The sequence below is a fragment of the Eleutherodactylus coqui genome, chromosome 11 (assembly GCF_035609145.1).
Source record: "Eleutherodactylus coqui strain aEleCoq1 chromosome 11, aEleCoq1.hap1, whole genome shotgun sequence".
NCBI classification, from domain to species: Eukaryota; Metazoa; Chordata; class Amphibia; order Anura; family Eleutherodactylidae; genus Eleutherodactylus; species Eleutherodactylus coqui.
Genome location: NC_089847.1, coordinates 100325736 through 100351241, shown reverse-complemented (window position 1 = coordinate 100351241; position 25506 = coordinate 100325736). Strand labels below are relative to the sequence as shown.

Below are 25506 nucleotides of genomic sequence, written 5' to 3'. Positions count from 1 at the left end.
ATTGAATGCAATGCGCTGGACAGCTCCGGCCCGTTTCTAATGAAACGCGGCTAGGAGCAGATTTTCGGGCGATTTGCGGGCGACTTGCGCGCACCGGTCACGCGATTTGCGGATGCGCATCCGTCATGCGATCCGCAAATCGCGCGAAAAATCGCCCGTCTGACTAAGGCCTAAGAGCTTCTTCACACGAGCGTATGCGCAAAACCGCTTGCATAGGCGCAATACATTTGCACTGTTAACGATACACTTTTGCATGCGTTTTTGTGTATATTACTGTAATTTTCGCAGGGCCAGTTGACGGGCACAGGACACTCCCCCGCTGTGATTTAAAAGGCTAATGAGTTCAAGATGTGTTCTTTTTCCTGTGGAATTGTGTAGCGTATTGTGCAACTGCACGGGTATTGAATGCGCATTTGCGTACCTCCCATATAATGTTATATGGACCTTTGGTGAGCAAATGCGCACAAAAATAGATCATGCTGCATTGTTTTGCACATGCGTAATGCACGCACAAAAAAAGAGTTATTAGAATGAACCTATTGAAATAAAGAAAAGCGCGCAAATCCGGTGGTCTGAAGCTGCCCTAAGGGCTCCTTTTATGTGCGCAATACACATTAAGTTCTCATTTCCCCGACTTTGCGCGCGCATTTCCCATGCATGCAAAAAGATTGTACCTGCTCTATTTTTGTGCACATTTGCACAGCAAGGGTCCTTATAAAGGTCTATGGGAGGCGCGCAATGCACGCACAGATGTGCCATATGATTGCATGAATAAAAGAACACCTCTGGAACTCATTAGGCTAAATACGGGAAGTTTTGTTTTACTTTATATATCCTTTATAAATAATAAAAACTTTTTTTTTAACTTATTTTAAGTTCTCATGGGGGACTTGAACTTGTGGTCATTCGATTGCTTATACCGTATACTGCAATACATCAGAAATGCAGTACATGATATTTCTGCAGGTATTCTATTAAAACAGGCCACAGGCAACTCTTAAAAGGCAGAAATACATGGCAACCTTAGGACCTTTAGAAGGTCTCAGTCTGCCATTACCCCGAGACGGCACCTTGTGATCTCATTGTGGGGAGGAAGGGGGTGTTCAGGACCTTCGAATGCTGATTAGAGCAATTAATTGTCTGTGTTAGAATTGACTGTGGCATTAAAAGACCCAACAACCACCCGGCATGAATGCCGACCGCAGCTATCGAACGCAGTTGACACTGGTTGTGAATGGAGCAGGCTCAGCTTCCCAGCCTGCACTATATCTTATATATACGGCCTGGGCGTCAAGGCATTACGGAACATAGCAAGGAGTTAGGTGATAACTTGGCCTCCAAAGTTTCCGTCCAGTCGAGTATCTGTAGGACATGCTGGAGACCCTATCTCACAACCTGTAGGACTTAACCCTTTCAAATCCACTGTCTGACGTCTAAAGACATTCTGATTGAAGGATGTACAGGTCCAATGTCAGAAGACGTCCGGCAGGGTACTCTTACTGTATATTACTGGCCGCTCTGTTGTCGGGGGCTCTACAGCATGTCCCATACCTTAGTACTGGCTCTAGCCAGCAGATGGCGCCATTGTATAATGGCAGAAAGAGAAAGCCCCCTAGGAAAACCTGAATACAAAATTGGATTGCAAAGGGTTAAAGGATCTGCTGCTGATGTCTCAGTGCCGGATACAACAGGACGCCTTCACAAGTCTTGTGGACTCCATGCCTTGATGGGTCAGAGTTGTTTTAGTGGTACAATGAGGACCTACACGATATTAGGCCGGTGGTTTTACCATTATGGCTGATCGGTGTCCGGTATGCTATACTTTCCCTTCAGGGATTACAACTATTTCTCTAAGGGTTACACCAATTCAGCAGTATGTTTATCATCTATTTTTATTCCTACTTACATTTCGTTTCTCTTCTCTTATTTTATCAGTCACAGTCAGGTGAGAATATTAACACGCCATGTGTATAATTATGCACATATTCGTCAAATGTGACTTACTGAATGAATCAGCCATTTGCACAGTTGCCACTGAATGATACTTATGCTTTGCATTCCGAATATTAACAAGTGCAAATGCTGCCATCTGCGACAGCCAACCAACCAACCTTTCACCGGCAGAACTGATTATAGTTTCCTAGTAAAACGGAATATACGGAGTATAAGCTAGTATATATGTGTATACACAGAGGTGTGATTGAAGCTGCTAGGCTCCAATACAAAATCTGTGCCCGGACGCGCCCCCATCTTTAATGTACAGGTCCCCTAATATGGGGAAGAGAAAGAGTTATGTGCCTCCTAAGGTTCCAGGGCCCAAGTATAGCCACAGCCACTGTAGTTACACCCCTGTGTATATAGATAACCATTAGTCTTTGTGAGTTCAGATAACTTTTTGATTTATGTTTTAGGCCGGCTTTACACCAATGTATTTCCATGTGCGATACACAGTGAATAGAATGCATTGATTTCAATGGGTTAGTTCACATTGCTCTTTTTGGTCAAAATGCAGAATGTTGTATTTTCCTGAGCATTTGCATACCAAAAGTTACCATAGAAGATAATGGGAATGCACAAATGCACATGCAATACGCTAGGAAATGTGTGAAACACTGCGTAATTGCACAGGAAAAAGAACACATCATAGGGTTAGTTAATAGAGATGAGCGAGTATACTCGCTAAGGCACATTACTCGAGCGAGTAGTGCCTTAGCCGAGTATCTCCCCGCTCGTCTCTAAAGATTCCGGGGGCCGGCGCGGGTGACAGGTGAGTTGCGGCGGGGAGCAGGGGGGGAGAGAGGGAGAGAGAGATCTCCCCTCCGTTCCTCCCCGCTCTCCCCCGACGCTCCCCGCCTCCCGCCGGCCCCCGAATCTTTAGAGACAAGCGGGGTGATACTCGGCTAAGGCACTACTCGCTCGAGTAATGTGCCTTAGCGAGTATACTCGCTCATCTCTATTAGCTAACCATTGTTTCCAGGCCACCATATACCCTTAGACCCCATTTACACTGACAGATGATCGGTCAAAAGTCGCTCAAACTACCAGTGGGACACGAGCTGTGAGAATCTTATCAGTGCTGCCGACTGTGATAACAGCCTGCACCGCTGATAAGAAAACTAGAATTGCGCAAGGAACAACTCGCACACGAAAACTGCATGATGTCCATGCATTTAGATGCAACGGTTATAGCTCAAACGACGGCTTTGAGCGAATTTTGAACGAGAATCGTTGGGTTTAAATGGTCCTCTACTGATAGGCCAGTGCAATAGATGACTACAAGTGATAGGTTGGCGATGTTGGCCTTAGGCAATGCTATTTGGATATCAGTGACCAGCTAATCAGTGAGGGTCTTAAGGCCCATTTACATGCAACGATTATCGCTCAAAATTCGTTCAAACAATGGCATATGAGCGATAATTGTTGCATGTGAATGCTACCATCGTTTACTCTTCAGCTGAACGATGATTTTAAGGTGAGCTTAAAATCCATCGTTCAGCCGGAGAGTAGATAACACAGACCGCACGCTGTGTTCTCCACGGGCTGCCAGAGATTGTATTGTATTTAGCGGACAGCCCATGCTAGAACAAAGGAGCTATGTGCAGAGCTCAGACCACCTACTGAGCTCTGCAAACAGCTGCTGGAGGCTCATTTACACACAAATGAAGCTGATAAACTGCTAATGGACATTAGTGTCCATTAGCACTTTATGCAAAATGATCACTAAAACTGTCAATCTTTCAATCATTTGAAAGATTGTCTTTGCAGGTAAATGAGCCTTTATGAGTAGCTGCTGTTGGTGGGGGAACCACAATGGAGATACCTAGCAATATCATTCACAACATGAGTATGCATTGTTTTTTTAAGGTGTTGTACCAGAATTAACATAAGATAGGTGATAAAAATCTGACCGTGGTGGTGAAACCCCCACCGATCCTGAGAAAAAGGGGACCCATGTCCCCCTCTTCTTGCCAGGTTGCTTCTCCCACCCGCAACAACATCAGATTAACTGAGTGATGGCTACACGTGTGCGGCAATGCTCTATTCATTTCAATTGGGCTGATGGAAATAGCTGAGTGCTTGTATCTCTGGCAAATTGAATGGAACTGTCATTGCTCCATTCAATCTCGTCCTCAGTGCAGGAGGTGCAGTGAGGACAATGGAAATTGGACCTCTATTCTCAGGATTGGTTGGAGGTCTCAGCGGTGGAACCCCCAATGATCAGACTTTAATCACCTATCCTATGAATAGGTGCTAAAAGTTAATTTTGGCTCAACTCCTTTAATAAATGCCTCTAGTTCTCTTAAGCTGACATTGATGTGGGACGCTCATCTTTCACCTTTGGCTTGCAGCAGGGTTATCCCAATGAGTGGAGCCCACCTTCTAATATCCCTCATATAAACAATACGTTAATGGTGATCCTTACACTGCCATCGCTGCACGGTTTTAACTCTTTCCAGAAAGTCTGCATCTGCGTTAAGTCTATCTTGTTAAGTGGAATTGATACTTCTCCTATGGGGTCATTCCGGCTGAATCGATCGTAGTCCAAAACCTGGAGATATAAGACTCTCTGTACAACTTTGTCGTATGGGAATCCTGCAAAACACAAAAAGTCCAGAATTACTTTTTACAAACTGAAACTCTCAGCCTCAAAGAAAGAGTTACCCTAGAAATAGAGGTACAATATATTGAATTCTGATTACAGGAACTTTGACAAAAGGCCTACAGGTAGCTTGTAATTGGTGATGAGCGAACTTTTCAAAAGTTTGATTTGGCTGGTTCGCTGAATTTGGGCAAAAAGTTTGGTTTGGTCTGAATTAGTTTGAACCAAACCAACACTTTGCCAGTATCCCTAAAACTAATTTTATGTCTAAGCGCCATAAAAGTCCAGTATAACACTCTTAGGTCACCTAGGAGTGTATTTATGTATTTTTGAGCTGAGGCAAAATTAATGAAGAAGAGGAAGGAGGAGATGAAGAGAAAATGGAGGAGAGAAGGTAGAGAAGAATACTGAAGAGAAGAAGGATGAAGAGAGGAAAAGAAGAAGAATGAAGAGAAAAGGAGAAGGGGAGACAGTAGAGAAGAAAAATAAAGAGATGAAGGGAGATGAGGAGAGAGGAAGAAGAAAAATGCGGAGAAAAAGGAGGAGAGGAGGAGAAAAAGAATGAAAAGAAGAAGAAGAATGGTGAAGAAGTAGAGGAATGAAGAAGAGGAAGAATGATGAAGAAGAATGAGATTGATGAAAAAGAAGGCATAGTTTTAGTGGGTTTAGCCGAGACAAACCACCTGAGCTTTAGGTTTGTGTCCAGCCAAACTTTTAGCAAAGTTCGACCAGAAACATGGTTGCTCAATACTATTTGTAATCTTTACTGAATGCTTCCAGTTGTACATACAATGTAAAGGCTCATGCAGATAGCTATAATCCATTTTTATGGAGCCCTAATATGACAGCTACAGAAGTGCATGTGGCCTTTACTGTAACCTTGTATGGCTTTTCTTTGGGGTCCCCTACAAATCCACAAGTCCAATGCACCATTGGCTGACATCCTCTACAGACCCATCCTTTCTACCCTAGACAAATTAGTTATACAGTGTAGTAGTTTCACATATATCGCACCTGATGGAGGATAATATACCGGCACATGGAGCACTGCATAGCTCCGTAGTTTGGGGTTAGAGCTTTTGTGTCATACGCATGTGTACATGTGTGTACAGACATACAAAAAAATAACGGTACCATTCTCCTTCAGATGCCATATTATACCGCTGTTCTCCGCTGGTAGAATATCCCTGAAAGGCTGTGTTTACATCTGCATTAAAGGATCCATTGGAAGCTTCATAAAATTTGCCGGCAAGAATAGCACGGCATGCATTTCTATTCGAGCCGTCAAGATGACGGAAACCACAATGGAAGTCAATAGGGTCCGCCGAGAGTCATTGTGATTTGTAGTGCCGACTCCGCTGTGAGCCTGTGGCCTTATAAAGTAAAATGACAGCTGAAACTCTGACTGTACATCGAGCTCATGATGGTAACAAAAGGGGTCATGTCTAAAAACAATTCCGAGACACTGAAATTGGAACATATTTATAAAAATGTCACACGCAGCATGAGGGATAAATAACAAATACAATTCCAGCAGTTATACGGAGCCTAATGTCTATACAGATGAGTTCTCCGTGACGGCTCGGAGGTAACGCTGCTTAAAAGCATTTTTAAAATGTCAGGGGATTTTTTTTTTTTTTTTGCTATAGAAAAACCAAATTCCATCCTTTGAGCAGAAAAAGAGCACAAAGTGAAAAATTACATTATAATCTCCTATATCATGTTTATCTTTGTTCCCTTTCTTCTACGGTATGAGGAATAGTACTAATTAAAAGCGAGATTAAGGCCGTATTTACACGGGTGACTTCTTCACTCAAGTTCTGTCCAATTGCGATATGGATGGAACGCGCACGAGAAAATGACTCATTATATCCTATGTGTTTATACACATGGGAGAAATCACCGGAAAAAAAACAAAAAACAATGGCCCCCAGGCGTAACATTAGAATAGAAAACTTATTAAAGCAAGGGAAATTACCCGATTCTTCTTTATTAGTAAATAAATGAGCAACCAGTGTGACGCGTTTCGGGACACAACCCCTTCCTCAGACATGACTGAGTAGAGTATGGTAGATGATACGGCTTGCCGCACTAAAGAAAAGAAGAATGACGTACTGGAGCCCCCGAAACACGTCACCAATGAAACCACTGCCTATTTCAAGAATAGGGGGTCCTGTGTCCCCCATCCTCCTCATTGCAGGGTTACTACACCTCTGCAGTGAGGAGGAGACTGAATGGAGTGCTGGTGATGCAAGCACACCTGCACTCCCTTCACTTTCAATGGGAGTGCAGAGATATCCGAGCGGCACCTGTTCAGGTACTTCCATCAGCCCTATTGAAATGCATTGAGAGCTAAACGTGCATGCTCGGCCTTCATGCTGATGTCACTGCGTGGGGTGCAGCGACCCCTGCAGGTAAGGAAGAACAGGACACAGGTGAGACTACCACCTGTGGATAGGAGATAGCTTTAAATTCTGTTGCAACCCCTTTAATGCATTTTACATGGGCGAGGGCAATATGGTGTGTTTTACCTGCGGATGCGAGGTGTTTTTCATTAAAAAATGCCTTGCATCACTTGTGACCCTCAAGTACGTATTTTAGGGGGTTGCAAGGGGTTGTAAGTGTGATTTCAATGAGAATCATCACAACACATTCGCATGCACATTGTGAGAGCCATACGATGTCTTGTAAAGTCCCATTGAAAACAATGGGTGGATCTTGCAGAAATATTCCACCTGTGTGAAGGGTCCCTAAGGCCTCATGTCCACTGGTGTATTTGATTTGCAACTTAAAGTGCCCATAGGAAAGCATTGGCATCACAACTGAATTTAAGCATGCGAATTTGATTTGTTAACCGCAGTGCATTCGCATACATCCGTGCGGAAAAACCATTACATCCACGATCTCACACAAATCCGCATGCGGAATCCCATCCGCCCGTGGACACGAGGCCTAAGAGTCCATTCTGATGGCCAATTTTCCCGTTCGAGCGCTGTCCTTGTATTTCATCTACAGCACTCAAGCCAATTATAGCCAATTAGGTTTTACAAATGAGTGTTTCTTATAGACAGTTGGTCCACGTGAAAAACAATCACAGCATGTCTATCACGTTGGAGCTGTCAATGCAAGAGATGGCAAGATATGCTATGACAGACCAAACGATGTATACACAGACCAGATGTACTGGAGAAGAGACGGACCACAAATAAACCCAGTATGACGATTGAGGACAGGGAGGTGGGATACATGTCAGGACAACAGGAGGGGAAGGTATTGGATCTGTCCCTAATCTTAAAAGTAGTCAAACCTGCTTATCCAGCGGAGCACCCTACTCCTACGAGGGCGACGCCGCAACAAGAGCCCAGGGCTTCTCCAGAACAACCCTAAATAGAAGGAGCAAGGGACACCTGGGACAGATTGGACAGACCTAGGAAAATACAGAAGGGAAACGGGCGCAAAGAAACTATGCAGTGAGACTAGGGATAATCCTAATATTGGCGCCATGACAATGTGTGATACATGGACCAGGATCGGACATGCAATATCCAATGCCTGTGGGTATCTGCCTGATGCGAGTTGTGCCCAAGAATCTCAGATACTACTTACACTCGACCATCTGAATATAGCCTAAGAGTTGTTGCACAGCTTTCCATAGACCCCCAATGGTAAACATACACCACTGAGCTTGGGTACACTACTAGAGATGAGCGAGCATGGTCGTCCGAGCTTGATGCTCGATCAAGCATTAGTATACTCGAAAGTACTCGCCACTCGAGCGAGCACCACAAGGTGCTAGGGTAAATTTCGGGAGAGAGAGAGAGAGAGAGAGAGAAAGAGGGAGAGGGAGAGAGGGAGAGAGGGAGAGGGAAAGGGAGAGAGAGAGAGGGAGAGGGAGAGAGGGAGAGAGGGAGAGGGAAAGGGAGAGAGGGAGAGGGAAAGGGAGAGAGGGAGAGGGAGAGAGGGAGACGGAGAGAGGGAGAGGGAGAGAGGGAGAGGAGGAGAGGGAGAGGGAGAGGGAGACAGAGAGAGAGAGAGAGGGAGAGAGAGAGGACCATCCCCTATGCCGAGCATGGGGCACCTTGAAAAAATGCTCAAGTCTCCCAACCGAGCTCTCGAGCATTACAAAAAGCTCGGCTCGAGTAACGAGCACCCGAGCATTTTGGTGGTCGCTCATCTCTATACACTACATATAGAGGTAGACCATGAAGCTACTACGGAAAGACCAAAATGTAATGCCAATGCCACTTCTTTTGGAATGTGTTGTGGCAAGGTAATGATTTTGAGTATAAATGAACCGGCACCAATAAAGGACCCCATGTGAAAAAGGCTACTCTCGGTTCTATGTATATTCCTGAATGAAGGACTAAGCAGGTCAGGATTACCTATACAGTACATGGAAAAGAGTATATAAAAAGTGGCATAGATAAATCCGTAAAACTAAGATGTGACTACAGTTAGTGACTGCAGTGCAAGAGGGGCACAAAATCTCCAATAATCCAAGATTCAGGTTGCATTTGGCATGAAATTTGGAAATACATTCATAGTACTTGTGCTTCCATCTACGAGATCACGGCTCCGCACGGATTCCTCCCAGCACATGGTAATGAGAAAGAAAATATTCAGCAAGTGCCAAGTGTGTCTAAAAGTAGACGATATTAAATATTCCTAATAATGCAAACATTTATTCAATCAATAAGTTGGTGTTAAGTGTTTCGGGTGGATAATATTAATGTGACAACCGCAAATATTTATGTGCAGAACATTCTTAGCATTTAGCCAAAATATTCGCACTGCAGGCTGTACGGTAATCACCACGGCGTAGGCTAATATTGCAGTAGTGTAGAGGGGTAACGTCTTGTTTTGGCGTGTTCACTTTATAAACGTCCCCCTAGGAGTATATATACATATATACAGTATGCTAGGTTCATTAGGTAACAAACCTTGTCTATCAGATAGGGTGTAATCACTATTTCTTGTCACTTAACCCCTAAACGACACAGGGCGTACATTTACGTCATGGAGGTTCAGGCTTTGTATGGGGGGGGGGGGGTCAATTCTAATCCATACAATGCAGGTTCTGGCTGTTTCTTATAACTGACACCTGTCTGCAGTCCCGCTGATCATGACTGTTAACCCTTTAAATGAGGCATCGCATGGTGCCGTTTGGTTGCCATGGCAGCTGGAAGGCCTTCAGAAAGCCCCCAAGGCTGCCATTGCAGATTGTCAGATCGTAGCATAATGTAATACTACAGTATTCCATCATACTGTTGGAGTGAACAAAGCATTGCAAGTTCAAGTCCCCTGTGGGGACCAAAAAAAAGTAAAAATCAGTTGACAAAAGATTTATCAATTATTAAGAAAAATAAAAGGTAATAAAAGTTAAAAAAAAAACAACTTTCCTCATATTTATAACAAAAAATGTTTACATAAAAAACATATTCGGTATCCCTCCATCCATAAAAGTCCAATGTATAAAAATAACAGAATTGCACTTTTTTTGGTCCCACCGTCTCCAAGAAAAAGTGTAATAAAAAGCGATCAAAAAGTCATACATACTCTAAAAGGATACCAAAAAAAACTAAAAGATATCTCGTAAAAACCGAGCACTCACACTACTATGTCCATGTAAATGGAAAGAAAAAAAAGACTATGATTTTTTTGAAAGTGGGGAGGAGAAAACTAAAATTGAAAAAAAAGGGCCATGTGCTCTACAGGTTGCCATAGCTAGGCTTTCCTTCATCCGGGGCAAAGTTTGCTGTTCTAGCCCTGCATCTAAATAATCTGCCAAAAGCAAAGTGGCTTGGTGGCACCCCTGGCATCGAGAACACGGAGCATATGCTCTGGTAGCCCTCCTCTGCTTTGAATCTATAGGGTAATACAACAATGAAGACACATGAGTTAAGGAGTGTACAGTATGTGAAATTAATTAAGATTTCTTATTCCTTTAGAGGCAAAATCTAAATTATGGTGGTTGAATTTACATATTAAGAGATTAAAAATCTTGTGGATCCATCAGTAGATGTCAACCTGCTGGGCATGAATAGGATGCACAATGTAGACTTGCTTCTGCCTATATCTCTATATTTTCCTACAGTTTACTGATTAGGCAGGGATGGCATTGGATCTATTCCTGATCTTAAGAGGAGTCGAGCCCGCCTATCAAGTGGAGCACCCTACTCCTACAAGGGCGCCACCGCAACCGGAACCCAGGGCTTCTCTAGAACAAGCCTAAATAGATGAAACCAGGAAACACCCGGCATAGATCTGACAGAACTAAGAAAATACAGAAGGGAAGCGGGAGCAAAGTAACTATACAGTAAGACTAGGGATAACATGGAAGCAAATCAAATAAGGAACCAAACTCGGAGTCACACCACCGACTAAAGTAGTATAAATGGTTAAAATATTCTAACAAAGATACTGATGGGCTGCTATTACCCCACCCAGGGGTTAAGAGAAGTTAGGAGACCCCAAGATAAACTATTTCACTTGGGCCCATGAGCCTTTAGCTACACCTCTGCACCCAACCCATCGGTGCTGGACCCAAAGGTGATGTTGCTCCTTCAGCGTCCCATGCCAAATGAGACCACACATGCGTGAGAGGCACATCACATAGTCTGCTATATTGCCACTGTGATGAAACTCCATCCCCGAAGAAACCGCAGCAGCTTTCATAACTCTCTGGCACTGACCGTGCCATTGTAGTGTCCTGAAACACCTATTCCTGGCCCCGCCATTAATGTCATACATGTCAGGTCTTTTGTGAGGATACACTGTGCAAAATGTTTAGTGTCTTATTATGTGTATTGCACAGCTGCAGTAAATGAGGAATTAATGTCTGCATGTGGCTTGGATATGTCTGCAAAAGTATCCTTTTATGTCCTGTCACGTGGTATGCTAGAGACTATAATATATGAGTGATTTTGGGTGTGGAGAAGGAGAGTCTTTCATCATCTTCAACAGTAAAGAGAGGAGTGGAGTGCCGGCCACATGGGGGTACCCTCAACCCTCATGTGGTGAAGAATGATGGAGAAGAAAGAGGTACCCTGAGGTCCCCAATGCCAGACACCATTAAGAGAGAGAGCAGAGTGAATAAGAGTGATGAGTCCGCCGTGCAGAGATCCAAGCCTTCAATAAGTGAGTGTCTGTGGAGTGACCCTTCCCCCATTCAGTGAGTGTTCTCTGTCCAGGAATGGTATCATACAGAAATGAGGACTGTAGGACCGGCATCATCCTCTGTCTCCCCTCTGAGAGTGTTCCCCGAGGGTCATCCTGTGTCTCCTCCATGACCTCAAATCTATGGTCCTGCCTGCATTGGTGTGTATTAATTTGTATGCTGAAGAATTTCAAGTAAAGTTTTGCCAGGCCCCGACCGTTCCCAGGGACTGAGGTACTTAAAAAGTTAATCGTGTGTGGACTTCCTTTATTTCCCGCCAAGGTTCATTCTTGCGAGTAAAGGACCAGTGGCGTCACGTGACAACCTGAAATTCCGCAACATGACCTAACCTAGAGGTGTCCAGAAGAGGCCCAGTGATACTCAGGCCTATCGTTTCTCACACTCACTATTAACGAGCGAGAATCCCATTAGTGAAAAAATAAAACCACTGAAATCAATGGTTTCGTTTTGTCCCATTATGATTTGCCCACAATGAGACTGCAGGCGGCTGTTCATTTGTCATGGAAGCCTGAAGTGTTACAAGGGTCCCTAGGGTTACCATAAACATATCCCTATTAATAGAACACCTGTCAAAAAACAATACACTGCAATACCGTATAAATAAAAAATGATAGCATGTTCAATTTCCCTATAGTGACAATAAAAAATAAGTAAAATATAATTTTTTTTTCATAATTACTAAAAATAAATAATATATACCAATTGAAGAAAAAAACCTTTTTCCCATGTTTAACATAAAATAATTTAAAAAAGCATATTTGATATAAACGCGTCAGTAAAAAGTCCACTCTATTAAGATAACGCATTATTTGCCCCACATTTGGAATGCTGTAAGAAAATAAAATACACAGTAACAGAATTGTGCTTTTTTTTTTGGGTTACTCCATCTCTAAGAAGCGTTTTTTAGAAAAAGTGATCAAAAAGCTGTATGTACGGTACAATAGAAACTGCAGGATGTCCCACAAAAAAGGGCCCTCACACCGGCCCATCAACGGAAAAATGAAGAAGTTAGAGTTGTCTGAAGATGGCGACAAAAAGTTTTTTTTCTTTTAAAAAGCTATATTTTTTAAAAGTAGTCTAACAAAAAAAACTATATAAAATTGGTATCGCAGTAATCAAACTGAGCCAAAGAATAACGTTAACATCATTTTTGTGGCACCATGTATGCAATTAAGGGCTTGTTTAAACGAGCGTATATCGGCCAGCATTTTCACAGCCGGCTGATATACACTTCCATCTAAGCAGTTCCCCCCTTCCCTCCCCTTACTAGTTTTCTAGCTCTCTCCTCCCCTCCGAGCGGTTTGCAATGAGAGGGGGAGAAGGCGGAGATAAGCTCCTACCCCTTGTCCTTAGCCAGCAATGAGAGTGGGCGGGACAGAGCGGAGCTTAACTCCACCCCGCCCCGCGCCTCCTATTGCAAACACTGGAGTGGAGGACAGAGGCAGAGAGCCGGTGAGGTGGAGGGAAGGAGGAGACTGCTTAGATGGAAGTGTATATCGGCTGGCTGTGAAAACACCGGCTGATATACGCTTGTGTAAATAAGCCCTAAAACAAACCCTCAAAAATGGTGCAATTATGTTTTGTTTAGTTTTTTTTTGCATTCCAGCCCATGTAGAAATTTTTAAGAGTTTTTCAATACATAATATGGTATTGTTGCATCTCCCTTCTTTGCATATTACCCAAAGGAGCATGCATGGCCTTATAAGTCTCTTCCCTCACTCACCTTCTAGGTGCTTTCCCTAAGTAGAAAAGATAGTGTTCCTGAACCACATCACAGGCCTCTCGCTAGCTAAGCCAGAAACCTACTGCACACTGATGAGGGACAAACACACCTGAAACAGCTGTCTGTGTACAGATTATTTGGTCCATAACCATAATTAGACCTTTGGTGGTCCAATAATTGGCAAGTACAGCCAGGGCAAAGTAACCCTTAATCCCTTTCGCCTTGTGCATCTCACCCTCGAAGAGGAAGGTCTCGTTCCAATGTGGGTTGAGATTTTTCCTCTTCACCTTGGTCTCCAGCTTGTGCTTCTTGTCAGGCAGTAGGTAAATCTTCACAAATGGATCACTGGTTCCACTGAAGTCCTTGGCTGGTAGCTCTTGTGCCTTCATAATCTTAACAGTAAGAGTAGACTCTTGGAAGTTGTATCCCACACTGAATTGAATACGGCCAAGAGTCTCTCGTCCTGAGCTGTCATGACCATCTTCTTCATCTGACCCTGGAGACAACTGTAAGAGAAAGAAAGAAGAGTAAACTTTGAGACTAGCATCTCAAATTGGCATCATACATGGAGAAGAGAAGAGTGGTTGAAGAAAGCCTAACAATGTTCTTTACCTCCACCAGATGGCAGTAACAAGATGTGGCTTGTAGATCATCTTATTTTCGGCATGAGGATACTCAGAGGTCATACTAGTGCCTTGGGCCCATGCTCCTATTACCTAACCTTACAATCGTAGGTTTTCCAAACATTTACGCCTTCATACAACATGACCTGTCACTTTATATAATTTGACATTCTTTTAATTAACAATGCTCCATTTTCTTCATTGTGTACTGGCATTTTGATGTTGCTTATGACAACAGCAGAGGTCACTGTCACATTATTGCAGCCCTACTGATATATGGAATTCATTACATAATGTACAGCTGTGGAGCAGTAAATGCAGGCTGATTGTTATCACAATGGTAGACAAACACAATCTAACTAATAACATACGAAGAGCCCTACTGTTCATGTCTTTTATCGAGCACATTGAGTAAATATCCCCAGTGCGGGGAGAAAAAGTAAGTGAGCCCCTCTGTTAATGACTTCTCCAAAAGCCAACAGTTACGGAGATGAGATTGGAAATCTGGGTTTCTCAGGATGTACAGAAATCCACAATTAGACAAATTATCCAGAAAAGCTGAAAATTCAGGACTGTGGCTACTCTCCCAAGGACGGGGGGGGGGGTCCTGTTAAAAACACTCCTAGGCAATCATGAAATAGGTGAGAAAGAATCCAAGAGTAAAGGTACTTTTACAAGGGGCGATAATTACCCGAATTCTTGTTAGAAACAGTGAATTCAGGCAATAATCGTGCCATGTACACATGGCCCTCAACAAGGCACTAAGCGAAAAATTGGTTACCTGTTGGACTCGCTTGGTTCTTAGCAGAACTAAATCCCAGGCAACTACCGGCCCATGTAAATAGAAGCCGCTCAATGCTTGAGTGACTCCCGTGTATTGTGTATGGAGGTCGGCAAGCTCTGTCTCCACTCACTTTAACGACTATTGCTCTTCTGCAAGCACAGGAGTCATAATGTGGTGGTAGTCTGTTGGGATGGCTTTCGGGCACTTATGCGCCCAACAGTTGTCCCATACGTATAAAGTTACCTTTAAAGCAAAAGGCCTACAGAAGATGCTAAAAACTGCAAAAACCTCTCATTATGTGCCCACTGTTAGAAAAAGTTGAACAAGAATGGTGGTAATGGAAGGACACCACAAAGGAAGCTGCTGCTGTCCAAGAAAAAATTGTGTCTCTTTTCAGGTTTGCAGAGACCACCTGGATGTTTCACAATGCTTCTGAAATGTTAGAAATGTTCTAACCACCTTGCTTGATAAAACATACCCTACCATTTGTCCATCAGGCACATTTGCCCTGCTCGAATGGTGCCCAGTTATGCACACCTTGAAAATGGCGACTGTGACTGGGATCAAGACTGCACACGCAATATCCACTGGGGCCAAGACAGAGACTATTACAATACTCAGTTGCACATAACACATTAGCAATGCACAATAACCCTCAGCAATAAAGCCATTGTCCTCAATTACTATGCCATTTCTCCTAACAATCCTCAGCATTTACATAGTCAATCACCACAGCGTTTCTGCCATCAGAGAGCATTTATATCAATAAAGATCAGAATTCTATGTCACCCCTCTAAATAAATTTGAGTGGTTATACTACTTACCCAACTACACTAAGTTAACTTTTTCATGCCTCTATCATCTTTCACTGAGCCTTATGTCTTTCACTGAGCCTTGTCTACCATGGCCACACACAAAGACACTTTACTTAGGTTATAGGTGTTGTATGCTTTGGAGAATCCCTACTGGTTAAAAAGGTCCCCAAGTTGATCACAAAGTGTCCATGGGTTGGGACCTCCAGTGATCGACTATAATCAGTGGAAAAATCTGACAGTAAGTGCTCCATTTTCCTACAGCGCCACCACAGGGGAAATTAAGGAAACATAATGCAGATTCAACTTAATGGCTTTCCTCAATACTGCAGGTTAGGAAGGTCCTCCACAATAAGCCGCTCTTTGTAACTGCTCTTCATTCCATCCAGAAGCCAAAAGTAGAGGGTCTAGAACAGAGGAACCGCCCCCCCAGAATTCCCGAATAGGGTGTATGAAAATGCATTTTCTAACATGGACAGCTCCTTTAACACAATTCAGTATATCACAGATAAGTATACACCTACGCAAGCTTTTCATAAGCACCACTTGACTTGTAAATTTCCTTGATAGCAGTAAGAGTGCATTGGATCTGTCAAGATTTTATCTTTCCCGTTAGTACATTTCCATCAATTACCCTATAGCGCCATCACAGGGGAAATTAAGCATTACATAGCGCACATTCAAATGAATGGATTTCCTGTATTCTGCAGGACAGTAAGCCTCTGTAACTGCTCTCCAATTTGGCCAAAAGTAGAGGGCCCAGAATAGAGGATGCAGGCACATAACTATAGGGGTTGAAGGGGGTGCTGTTGCACCCTGGCCCATGGATGTAACTATAGCGGCTGAAGGGGGTGCAGTTGCACCTGAGCCCAGGAGCCTTAGGGGACTATAAGGCCTCTGTTCTCTATGGAGGGAGCCCCATACTATGAATAAAGCATTATAGTTGATGGACTCTATTAACTCGCGAGTTCTAATAGGGTGTATAAAAATGCATTTTCTGACTTGGACAGCTCCTTTAACGCCTTTAACACAATTCAATATGTCACAGATAGTTATGCGCCTACACAAGTTTTCACATAAGCACCACTTGAATTGTAAATTTCCTTGATAGCAGTGAGAATACATTGGATCTGTCTAGATTTTATCTTTCCCATTAGTACATTACCAAAATCATATTTTTTGCGTGCACGTAGAAATTTTGCATAAAAGGCAATCCTTTTGTATAAAATACTTCTGTGAAAAGCAATAGCTATTTTTTTCATTGTCACATCAGATGGAAAAGTTTCCAAGCCTGTATGTGACCTTTAATGAATACATTCAAACAGACAGACATGTAATGACATTACTGTAGTTCTGTACCGGGGTCAGGAAAGACATAGTTCGGGCTTCTTCAGATGGGTGCGATTTAGTCCCATTATGCGAGCGTGATAATCATGGCCGCAAAGCGAGATGAAACCAAACCATTGATTTCAATGGTTCCGTTTTTATAAGCGGTATTCTCGCCAGTTAATAGTACGTCCGAGAAAAGATAGGACTTGGGTTTGAATGGCCGGAAAAAAAATCCAAACCCCGGTTCATGTGCTACTATGCAGCGTAGTAGCGCAGACACCCATGTGTTTTTGCCCTTAGAGTTACAAAACAAATTTGAGGTTATGTTATGATGGAAATGCTGTGGGTTCCTTGTAGCGGAATTGAAGCCAGAAAACCCGCAACATTTGATGCCACCAGTAAGGCCTTAAGCGGATCAAGATCGGTCAAGTGATCGTTTCACGGCATTTAGTCTTTTGCTTGAAGAGCGATCTTTAATAGATATGCGGAGGGTCAGACACCTTGAAGTATGAGCTGTTTCATGTTACTCTAGCACACATAATACTATGTCTCGCGCGAATGGGCAGTTATTGAATAAGGTACACAAAGTAGAATGTCTTCCAAGGTTGCTGTCTGATAATTCACCAATACTACTCATAGTAGATTCTTCGAGAGGGGTCAGAACGAGATCTTATATCTGGCATCTTAATTAATTCTAGATTTCACTATTGCATGATATTGCCGTTGCCTGACATATAGTTATATTTTATAATTAATATTGGTTCAACAAGTCCTGCAGAGGTCTGGGATGCTATGAAGGGGAGAAAAGAAGAGGGTGCAGTATCCTCCATAGAATGTCAGAGGTTTGAGTTCCAGGTATATAACTAGAACTGAAACAGCCTTGAGGGGGTTATAGAAAGTAGGTCCTGGAGGTACTGTCAGCCAGATAAATCTACCAATGTAAGTGAGGAGGCTGTTACGTCTTTCACAGACAGAACCGTGAAACGGACTTCATACTTGCTGACAGACGAACTCAGACGGAACCGCAGAGCTGGGAAACGGACTTCCTACTCATGGAAATACATAAACTAACAACTGACAAGCACTGAAAACACTCACCTGCATACCTACACACAATAGCCAGATGGAATAACTATAGGATGTATAAGGTATTTATTCGTATTTTCGCCAAGATACTTAAGCCCGCGAGCCCACTTCACGGGTCCTCATTGTTCCATGGGTCCATACTCTAATGAGACAACTAACCCCAGGAAACCTGCTGCATGCGGGGCGATCATCCTGACAGGGATGACCCCGTGCCAAAACGTTGGGACCTACCTTGTCCTAGATGATAAAGGATCCACAGCAGGACACAGTTCACACCACACTTATGGAAATCTGCACAGACATGCTGGAACATGACACTGATCACATCAAAACACACACTGAACATGCCCGCTCACACCTCATGTCCGGCCATACACACAGACTCGCAGGAACATGACACTGTTCACACTGATCACACTGAAGGCTGCACAGACACACAGGAACATTACATTGTTCACACAGAACATACTGAACAAACAGGGAAAGGCCAACAGCCTCTAGCAGAGGAGCTGGTATACATGAGCAACAACCAACAGACCTTGGGGATTGGCTGGCTGGAACAATCCACACCCAGCCACCACCCGTGGAGCTGAGCTGCTAAAAACCCAAGAACAACAGATCCCAGCAGAACACTCTAACACAGACTAGATATGTGGAACACAAAACTAGCATTTTGGTGCAATTCTCCAATAAAAGTTGTGAGATGATAGGATGACATATCCAACTTTTCCTTAATGTAGTAAAATAAAAGCCAACAAAAGATACGTGTTTCAGGGTGAACCACTTGATCAGTCATACTCGGAGAAACATCACTCTTGGGAATGCAGAGCTATAAAGCCAAAAATTCCAGTTACACTAGGTGCGGATGGGATGGGGCGGGTGTCACAGATTGACCAATAGTGATGTTTCTCCCAGCATGACTGATGAAGGGGTTCACCCTGAAATGCGTGTCTTTTGCTGTTTTTTAATTCACTGTATGAAGGAAAAGTTGGATATTTTATCCTATTGTCTCAGGACTTTTATTGGAGAGTTGCGCCAGTTTTGGGATGCTATGAAAGCCTCCATTCGAGGTCTGTTAACCCCTTAAGGACATGGCCTATTTTGGTATTTTTTCATCTCCATTTTTCAACAGCCATAACTTTTTTATTTTTCCGTCAACGCGGCCGTATAAGGGCTTGTTTTTTGCGTGGCGAGCTGTTGTTTTTATTGGTACCATTTTGGGGTACATAGACTAAATTGTAAAACTTTCTATTTTTTTTTTATGATTGGAGGGAGAGAAAACGCATCAATTCTGCCATAGATTTTTTTTTTTAAAGCGTTAATTATGCAGCATAAATGACACTACATTTTTTTCTGCGGTACGGTACGGTTACAACAATACCAAAATTCTTATATTTTTTTTTAGGTTTTTCCACTTTTCCACAATAAAAACCCTTTTTTTGGAAATTATTATTTTTTTTCTAAACTCACTGCATTCAAAGTCCTGTGACTTTTTTATTTTTCCATGGATGGAGCTCTCTGAGGGCTTATTGTTTGCGAGAAGAGCTTTTTTTTTCATTAAGACCATTTTGGGGTACACACTTTTTTTTATCACTTTTATTGCGTTTTTTGGGAGGCAAAATGTAAAAATTAGCATTTTGCCTCAGTTTTTTAGCGTTTTTTTTTTACGCGTTTTGCCATGCAGGATAAAAAGCATGTCCAATTTATTGTACGCGTCGTTATGGACGCGTCGATGCCAAATATGTGGGGGTTTTTTTATTTTATTTTTTTATGCTAATATGAGAAAAAGCATAAAAAAAGGATTTTTTAACTTTTTTTACATTTTTATTTTTTGAACTTTATTTTTCTCTTCTTTTTACACAATCTGCGTCCCTCTGAGGGACTTACACTGCAGGACTGAAGATTACTACGATAAGGCATGGCAGAAATTCTCTTCTGCCATGCCTTATCGCTTACTATAGCGATCTTAGGCTATGGCTATAAAGGACGCCGGTATCTGGTGTCCTGTTGCCATAGCAACCAGCTGGGCTCTCGCAATGTTATCGCAAGAGCCGGCTAAAGTCAGAGAGGAAGCGAGCAGGGAAGTATATCGCGGCAGGGAAGGGGTTAACGGTGGGTGGGTGCATCTCCAGCTGTCGCTAGTTGCATCTCAGCTACTAGTGACAGCCGGCTCCCGCTGCGGGATAGCGTGAGATCTGCTATGATCTCGCGCTATCCCTATGACGTGAGGGTACGTTATTTTGCAGGAAGTACCCGGCTCCCATGACATACCCTTATGTCATGGGGTGGGAAGGGGTTAATACAGAACATCTGTAAAGTTAAGAATTGTAGCAGACAGATAGGAAAGGAACTCAGTAAACCGGTGACTAAAAACAAAGTAATTTTTATCAACCAACTGACAGATGCTCAAAGAGTAAATTGGTTGCAGGCGGGAGAAGAATTACAATCATATATCCTTGAAATGGCTGAGAAGAAGAGATTTTTCTCTCAGCTCCACTATTGTTAGCGGCCATAGCTAAATCACAGTTGGGGGCTTCCTATGTTTCATGCATAAGGACCTCCTCAGGACAGCGGATGGTCCGGAGGGCTCGCCATTGGACATGCACAGTCCATTTTTCTTTTTAAATCCCTGCTTTTCCCGTGCTGTCACTAGGCGATGACGCGGAATCTGCAAACTTTCCACTATGTCAATTGCGGAAGGTCCGCGGGTCGGACAGCTTCCATTGACTTCAATGGAAGCCGTCCACACAGAATTCCCACAAAAATAGAACATGCTGCGATTTTTCATCCGCAATTCATTTCCGCTCGTGTACAGAAAGAAGCGATTTTCCATAGCATGTTATGGATTTCACAATGCAAATCTGTTCGCTTGTAGGCGGCCTAAGGCCGGGTTCCCATGAGCGGGTCGAATTCCGCATGCAGAAGGCCTGGAGCGGATTCCGGATGTGAGTCCGGCCAATAACCCTGCTTACCTCCCTAGACTGTACTGCGGATGACGCAGGGGCTCCCAGGTGGTACGGTTTTGCTTTTTGTTTATTTGTATTTCCGACGCCGTTGCTTAGCGATGCCATGGGTACCCGCAGACCAGATGCAATGCTGCAATTTTTATTCCGCAGCTTATATCTGTGAGTGTGAACGAAAAAGTAATAATGCATGCCTTCCAATGCCCGCGTTTTACATGTGCGGACGGTGATCGCGGAATCCGCAATACAAATCCGCCTGTGTGATCCCAGCCTAAGTCTAAACAACAAATGTCTAAAGAACAAATATTTTCACTTTTAGTCTATTTCTCTTCCAGCTTTATCAGAAATGGATAAAAGCTTTCAGGATTCCCCATTACAATTGGAGGAGCTACAGGAGGCTGTTGCTTCAATAGCTGCTAATAAAGCTCCGAGTCTAGATGGCCTTCCCGTAGAGATTTGCTTCTAAAGGTACTATAAAAGGCTTTGATAACTGAATACTTTTCGGATTCAATGCGATAGGCCATAGTTGTTGTTCTTTTAAAACCAGGCAAAACCCCTTTGTTACCAGACTCCTATAGGCTTATCTCCCTTTTGCCAGTAGACATTAAAATAATTGGCTATATGTCTCTCCCAAGTGATAACCACCATCAATCATCCAGATCAAAGTGGCTTTATACCTACAGAAATGAATGTGCATAGATTGTATCTGATTCTGCAGATCCCTGTTGATGACCCTGGTCAAAGAGTGGCTTGTTCTTTGGATGCAGCCGAGGCCTTTGATATTGTCGAGTGGGAATTTCTATGGGCGGTGATGTTCAAGATGGGCTTTGGGGACTCTTTCATACATACTGTAAAACTATCATATGCTAGACCGATGATACGGATTAATAGTCAACTGACAGAAACACTTACGGTAAGCAAGGGCACACGGTGCTCTGTCTTCCCTGCTTTTCGAGATTGCAATAGAGCCTCTACTGATATACATACGGACACATCCAGGTATTCGGGGCTTCTGTTGTGTTGTGGAGGATACAATTGCTCCATGTGCTGATGATATACTTCTGTTTTTGGCGGATGCACAATCTTCTCTCCACAATGCTATAGAATGTATAGAGATTTGGGCAATATTCCGTATATTATTTATAAATTGGTCGGAACGGTTACCACTAGATAAAGAGGATACAGAACGAGATCAAGAAAAGATCCCATTGAGATACACCGATATTATTAAATCCCTGTCCACATCCCTGTTAGACTATGAGTGATTAAATAAAGAACCTCTCTTACCTAAATTTAAGAAAAAATGAGTTGCCTGGTGTAAAATTTCAATCTTCATGGTGGGATGTGTTAATTAACCCTTTCCAATCCACTGTCTGACCTCTGAAGACATTATGATTTAAGGCTGTACAGCTCCGATGTTGGAAGACGTCCGTCGGGGTTCTCTTACTGTATATTGCCAGTCTCTCTGCTGTCGGAGCCTATCCAACCTGTCACTTCATGCAGTACTGGCTTTAGCCAGCATATAGCGCCATTGTATAATGTCAGAAAAAGAGTAAGCCCCCTAGGAAAACCAGGATACAAATTGGATTGGAAAGGGTTAATCTTATCAAAATGGTCTGGATGCCCCAATTGTTATAGGCATTACTCAACACCCCTGTATGGATATCACAAGCTATTTTTTTATGACAGTTTGTTTCGTGATTTGATATGGTGTAAGGGCAGATCGAGGATTAAATTGGAGACTGTACAATGGAATAAACTGGAAGGGGTGTGGCAGTACCACATCCAAAAATGTATTATATGACAGCCCAACTATAAAATTGGCGAGGATGGGAATTATCTCCTTCAGGTTCCTCTAAGGCTACATTGAACTACTTGAGTTTCTTGAAGTTTTAGAGGTAAATAAATTTAAGATAGACTCTAAAAGACTACCTACGCTGTAGATGATACATAAGATATGGTGGGAAGTAAGAGATATATTTGGTGTCCAAAGCTGTACAAAGGTAACATCAATTTGGGGCACACCATGGTTATCTGAGTTGTCAAAATTGGAAGGATTTCGCAGATGGAAATTTACGGGCATAAGACATATATCATAAATATTGGTAGAAGGTCACCGTAAACCCTTCTCGGCTTTTTCGGGAAGAGTTTGTTTTACCACACACTCAATTTTTATAAGTATCCGCAGCTTTGTAATTCACCTAGTGCTGAGAGATCTTTGTCAGTGACCAATTACCAAATTATAAACATGGTGGGAGAGGCAGAAATGGGGAAAATATCTTGGTCCATTAAACGATGGGCAATGGTGAGAGATACTAGAAAGAATTCCTAGACTTTCTCTCAGTGAAGCTCATAGGAAGATAACTGTCCCTTCATTACCTTCCACGGTTAGGTGGAAGATTTGCCCTCTTCAGAATGTACAAAATTAGTGGTGGCTAGACTATTATACTTAGCACCAAAATTGGCTTGTATGGAAAAGTATATAAGAAGAAGATATATAGAAGAAGATAAGAAAATCTAGAAGAAGTTTGAAGATGTTTGGTCCACATGGAGTGAAAACTCTGGACTAGTCTCTACTGTGTTGGTTCGAAACAGAATATTGTCACTCCTCCGGTAAAACTAGAAGTAAAAATAGCTAATATATGTCTGGGTATGTTATTTTTTAAATTTTTTTTATATTCTAAATGGAGAATATATATACCTATCCACACATTGTGTAAAATATGATGGCTTGTATATTGTGATGTACTTTAGTTCTTTCCTCTTTGTAAGTGAAGGGGGCTGGGATAGAGATAGGTTGGGTTCAGGGCAGGTTAGGTTGTATTTTAGATTGCATGATCTGGTCTATTTATTAAAATTTCAATAAAAATATTTAATTAAAGACTTAGAAAAAAATCTCAGCAAATTCTAAGCAAAAGTAGCTGTCAATCACTGATAGGACCGCCCATTGGACTGTTCAGCTTAGAATGTGCAGAGATATACGTGAATAAAAAGTAAAATACATATAAAAAAATAGATTTTTACCTCGTTCATGCGCAACTACGCTCTGCAGCAGCGAGCATAGTTGTGCAATCACCTGTGTGAAGAAGTCTTTAGGCTGGTTTCAGATGAGTGTTTTTTAACTCCGTGTTTGGTCCTTTTTTGTGGACCATAATAGAAAGTCAGGGCTTCTTCAGAGGGCCTGATTTAGGGCTTTCTCACTGAGAGTGCAGGAAGCAGCAGTGCTGTTTTTTGCATGGGACCTGGCTATCATGTAATCACCGGTGACCTCCAGAGTTGGAGAGTCTTAGCAGACCCAGATCAGCTCTGTTAGTGACTACTTTCATAGTGGGGGATGCTTTCCCTGTAACTGGGGCTCCTATGGATGCTCCAGCTACAATGGAAAAGTGTGAAATTAAAAACAAAAACCAGCGTGAATGTCATCCAGAGGTCTAATATGACATCATGGGGGGACATAGATGTTAAAAAAGTTACAGAATAAAAGAAAAATATATTTAAAAAATAGAAAACGACCCACTGCTGACGCCAACATAAAACATCGCCGTATCCGCCCTGTTGTCCGAGATTATACAAATTACCAAAACATCAGAAACAAAATGATAACCCATTCCCATACTTTATTTTAAGCATATTCTTTTGCTTTTTTGTACACATTACCTCTAATAAAATAGAAAACGGGAAAAAAAAATTCTGTGAAAAAAGCGTGATGAAAAAAAATGCAGTAAAAATAATTTTGGCAAACGGAAAAAAAAAAGCCATAAAACCAGCATAGGGTAATATCGCTAAAAAGTGTCTGGTCCTTTAGGACCGAAACACCCTGGTCTTTAAGGGGTTAATAACTACAGTACTTAGTGTATCATTTGTATGATGTCGATGCCGATGGCTCAACGCCTTTACTGTTTATATCAATGTTCTCCAAACTGTGGCTCTCCAGTAAAACCACAACTCCCAGCATGTCCTCAGGGGTGACACTTGTGCAGTTGTATCACCTGCTGTTGCATTACCCTAATGGTCTGGGCATCGGGAGCATCCTTAGGTTATCAATTGAGGAGTGTTACTTAAAAGGGTTATATCAAGATTTAAAGTTATGCTTTATCATCCACAGGATATGAGATTGTGGGGAGGAACCAACTCCTGAGACTCACACCAATTACAAGAATGGGGGTCCCAAAGATCTCTGAATGAATGAAGTGGTCATCATGGTTACTTGATACCACTCCCTTTATTTCAATGGGACTGCCGGATGTACTGATTGGACAAGTTTTTCCTTGGTTGAGATAGCAGACCACAGAATGTTATCTTAGCCCATTAAAAAGTTATTGCCATCCTAACACAACTAAACCCATTGTAAGGTAGTTTTAAGTGTAAATAAACCACCCTGATAGTGCGGCACACAGTGATATCACATC

General features: G+C 42.5%; 1 protein-coding gene across 2 annotated transcripts in view; it reads right to left on the bottom strand.

Annotated features, from left to right (window-relative positions):
* SYT7 (synaptotagmin 7) overlaps nucleotides 1–25506 on the bottom strand; it is a 431166-nt gene that overhangs the window by 34097 nt on the left and 371563 nt on the right. For both annotated transcript variants that reach the window (XM_066583140.1, XM_066583141.1), the window contains 2 exons: nucleotides 13736–14006; nucleotides 4424–4593 (listed from right to left, as the gene is read on the bottom strand). In XM_066583140.1, the coding sequence (XP_066439237.1) occupies nucleotides 4424–4593; nucleotides 13736–14006 (441 nt within the window). The remainder of the gene's footprint in view (nucleotides 1–4423; nucleotides 4594–13735; nucleotides 14007–25506) is intronic.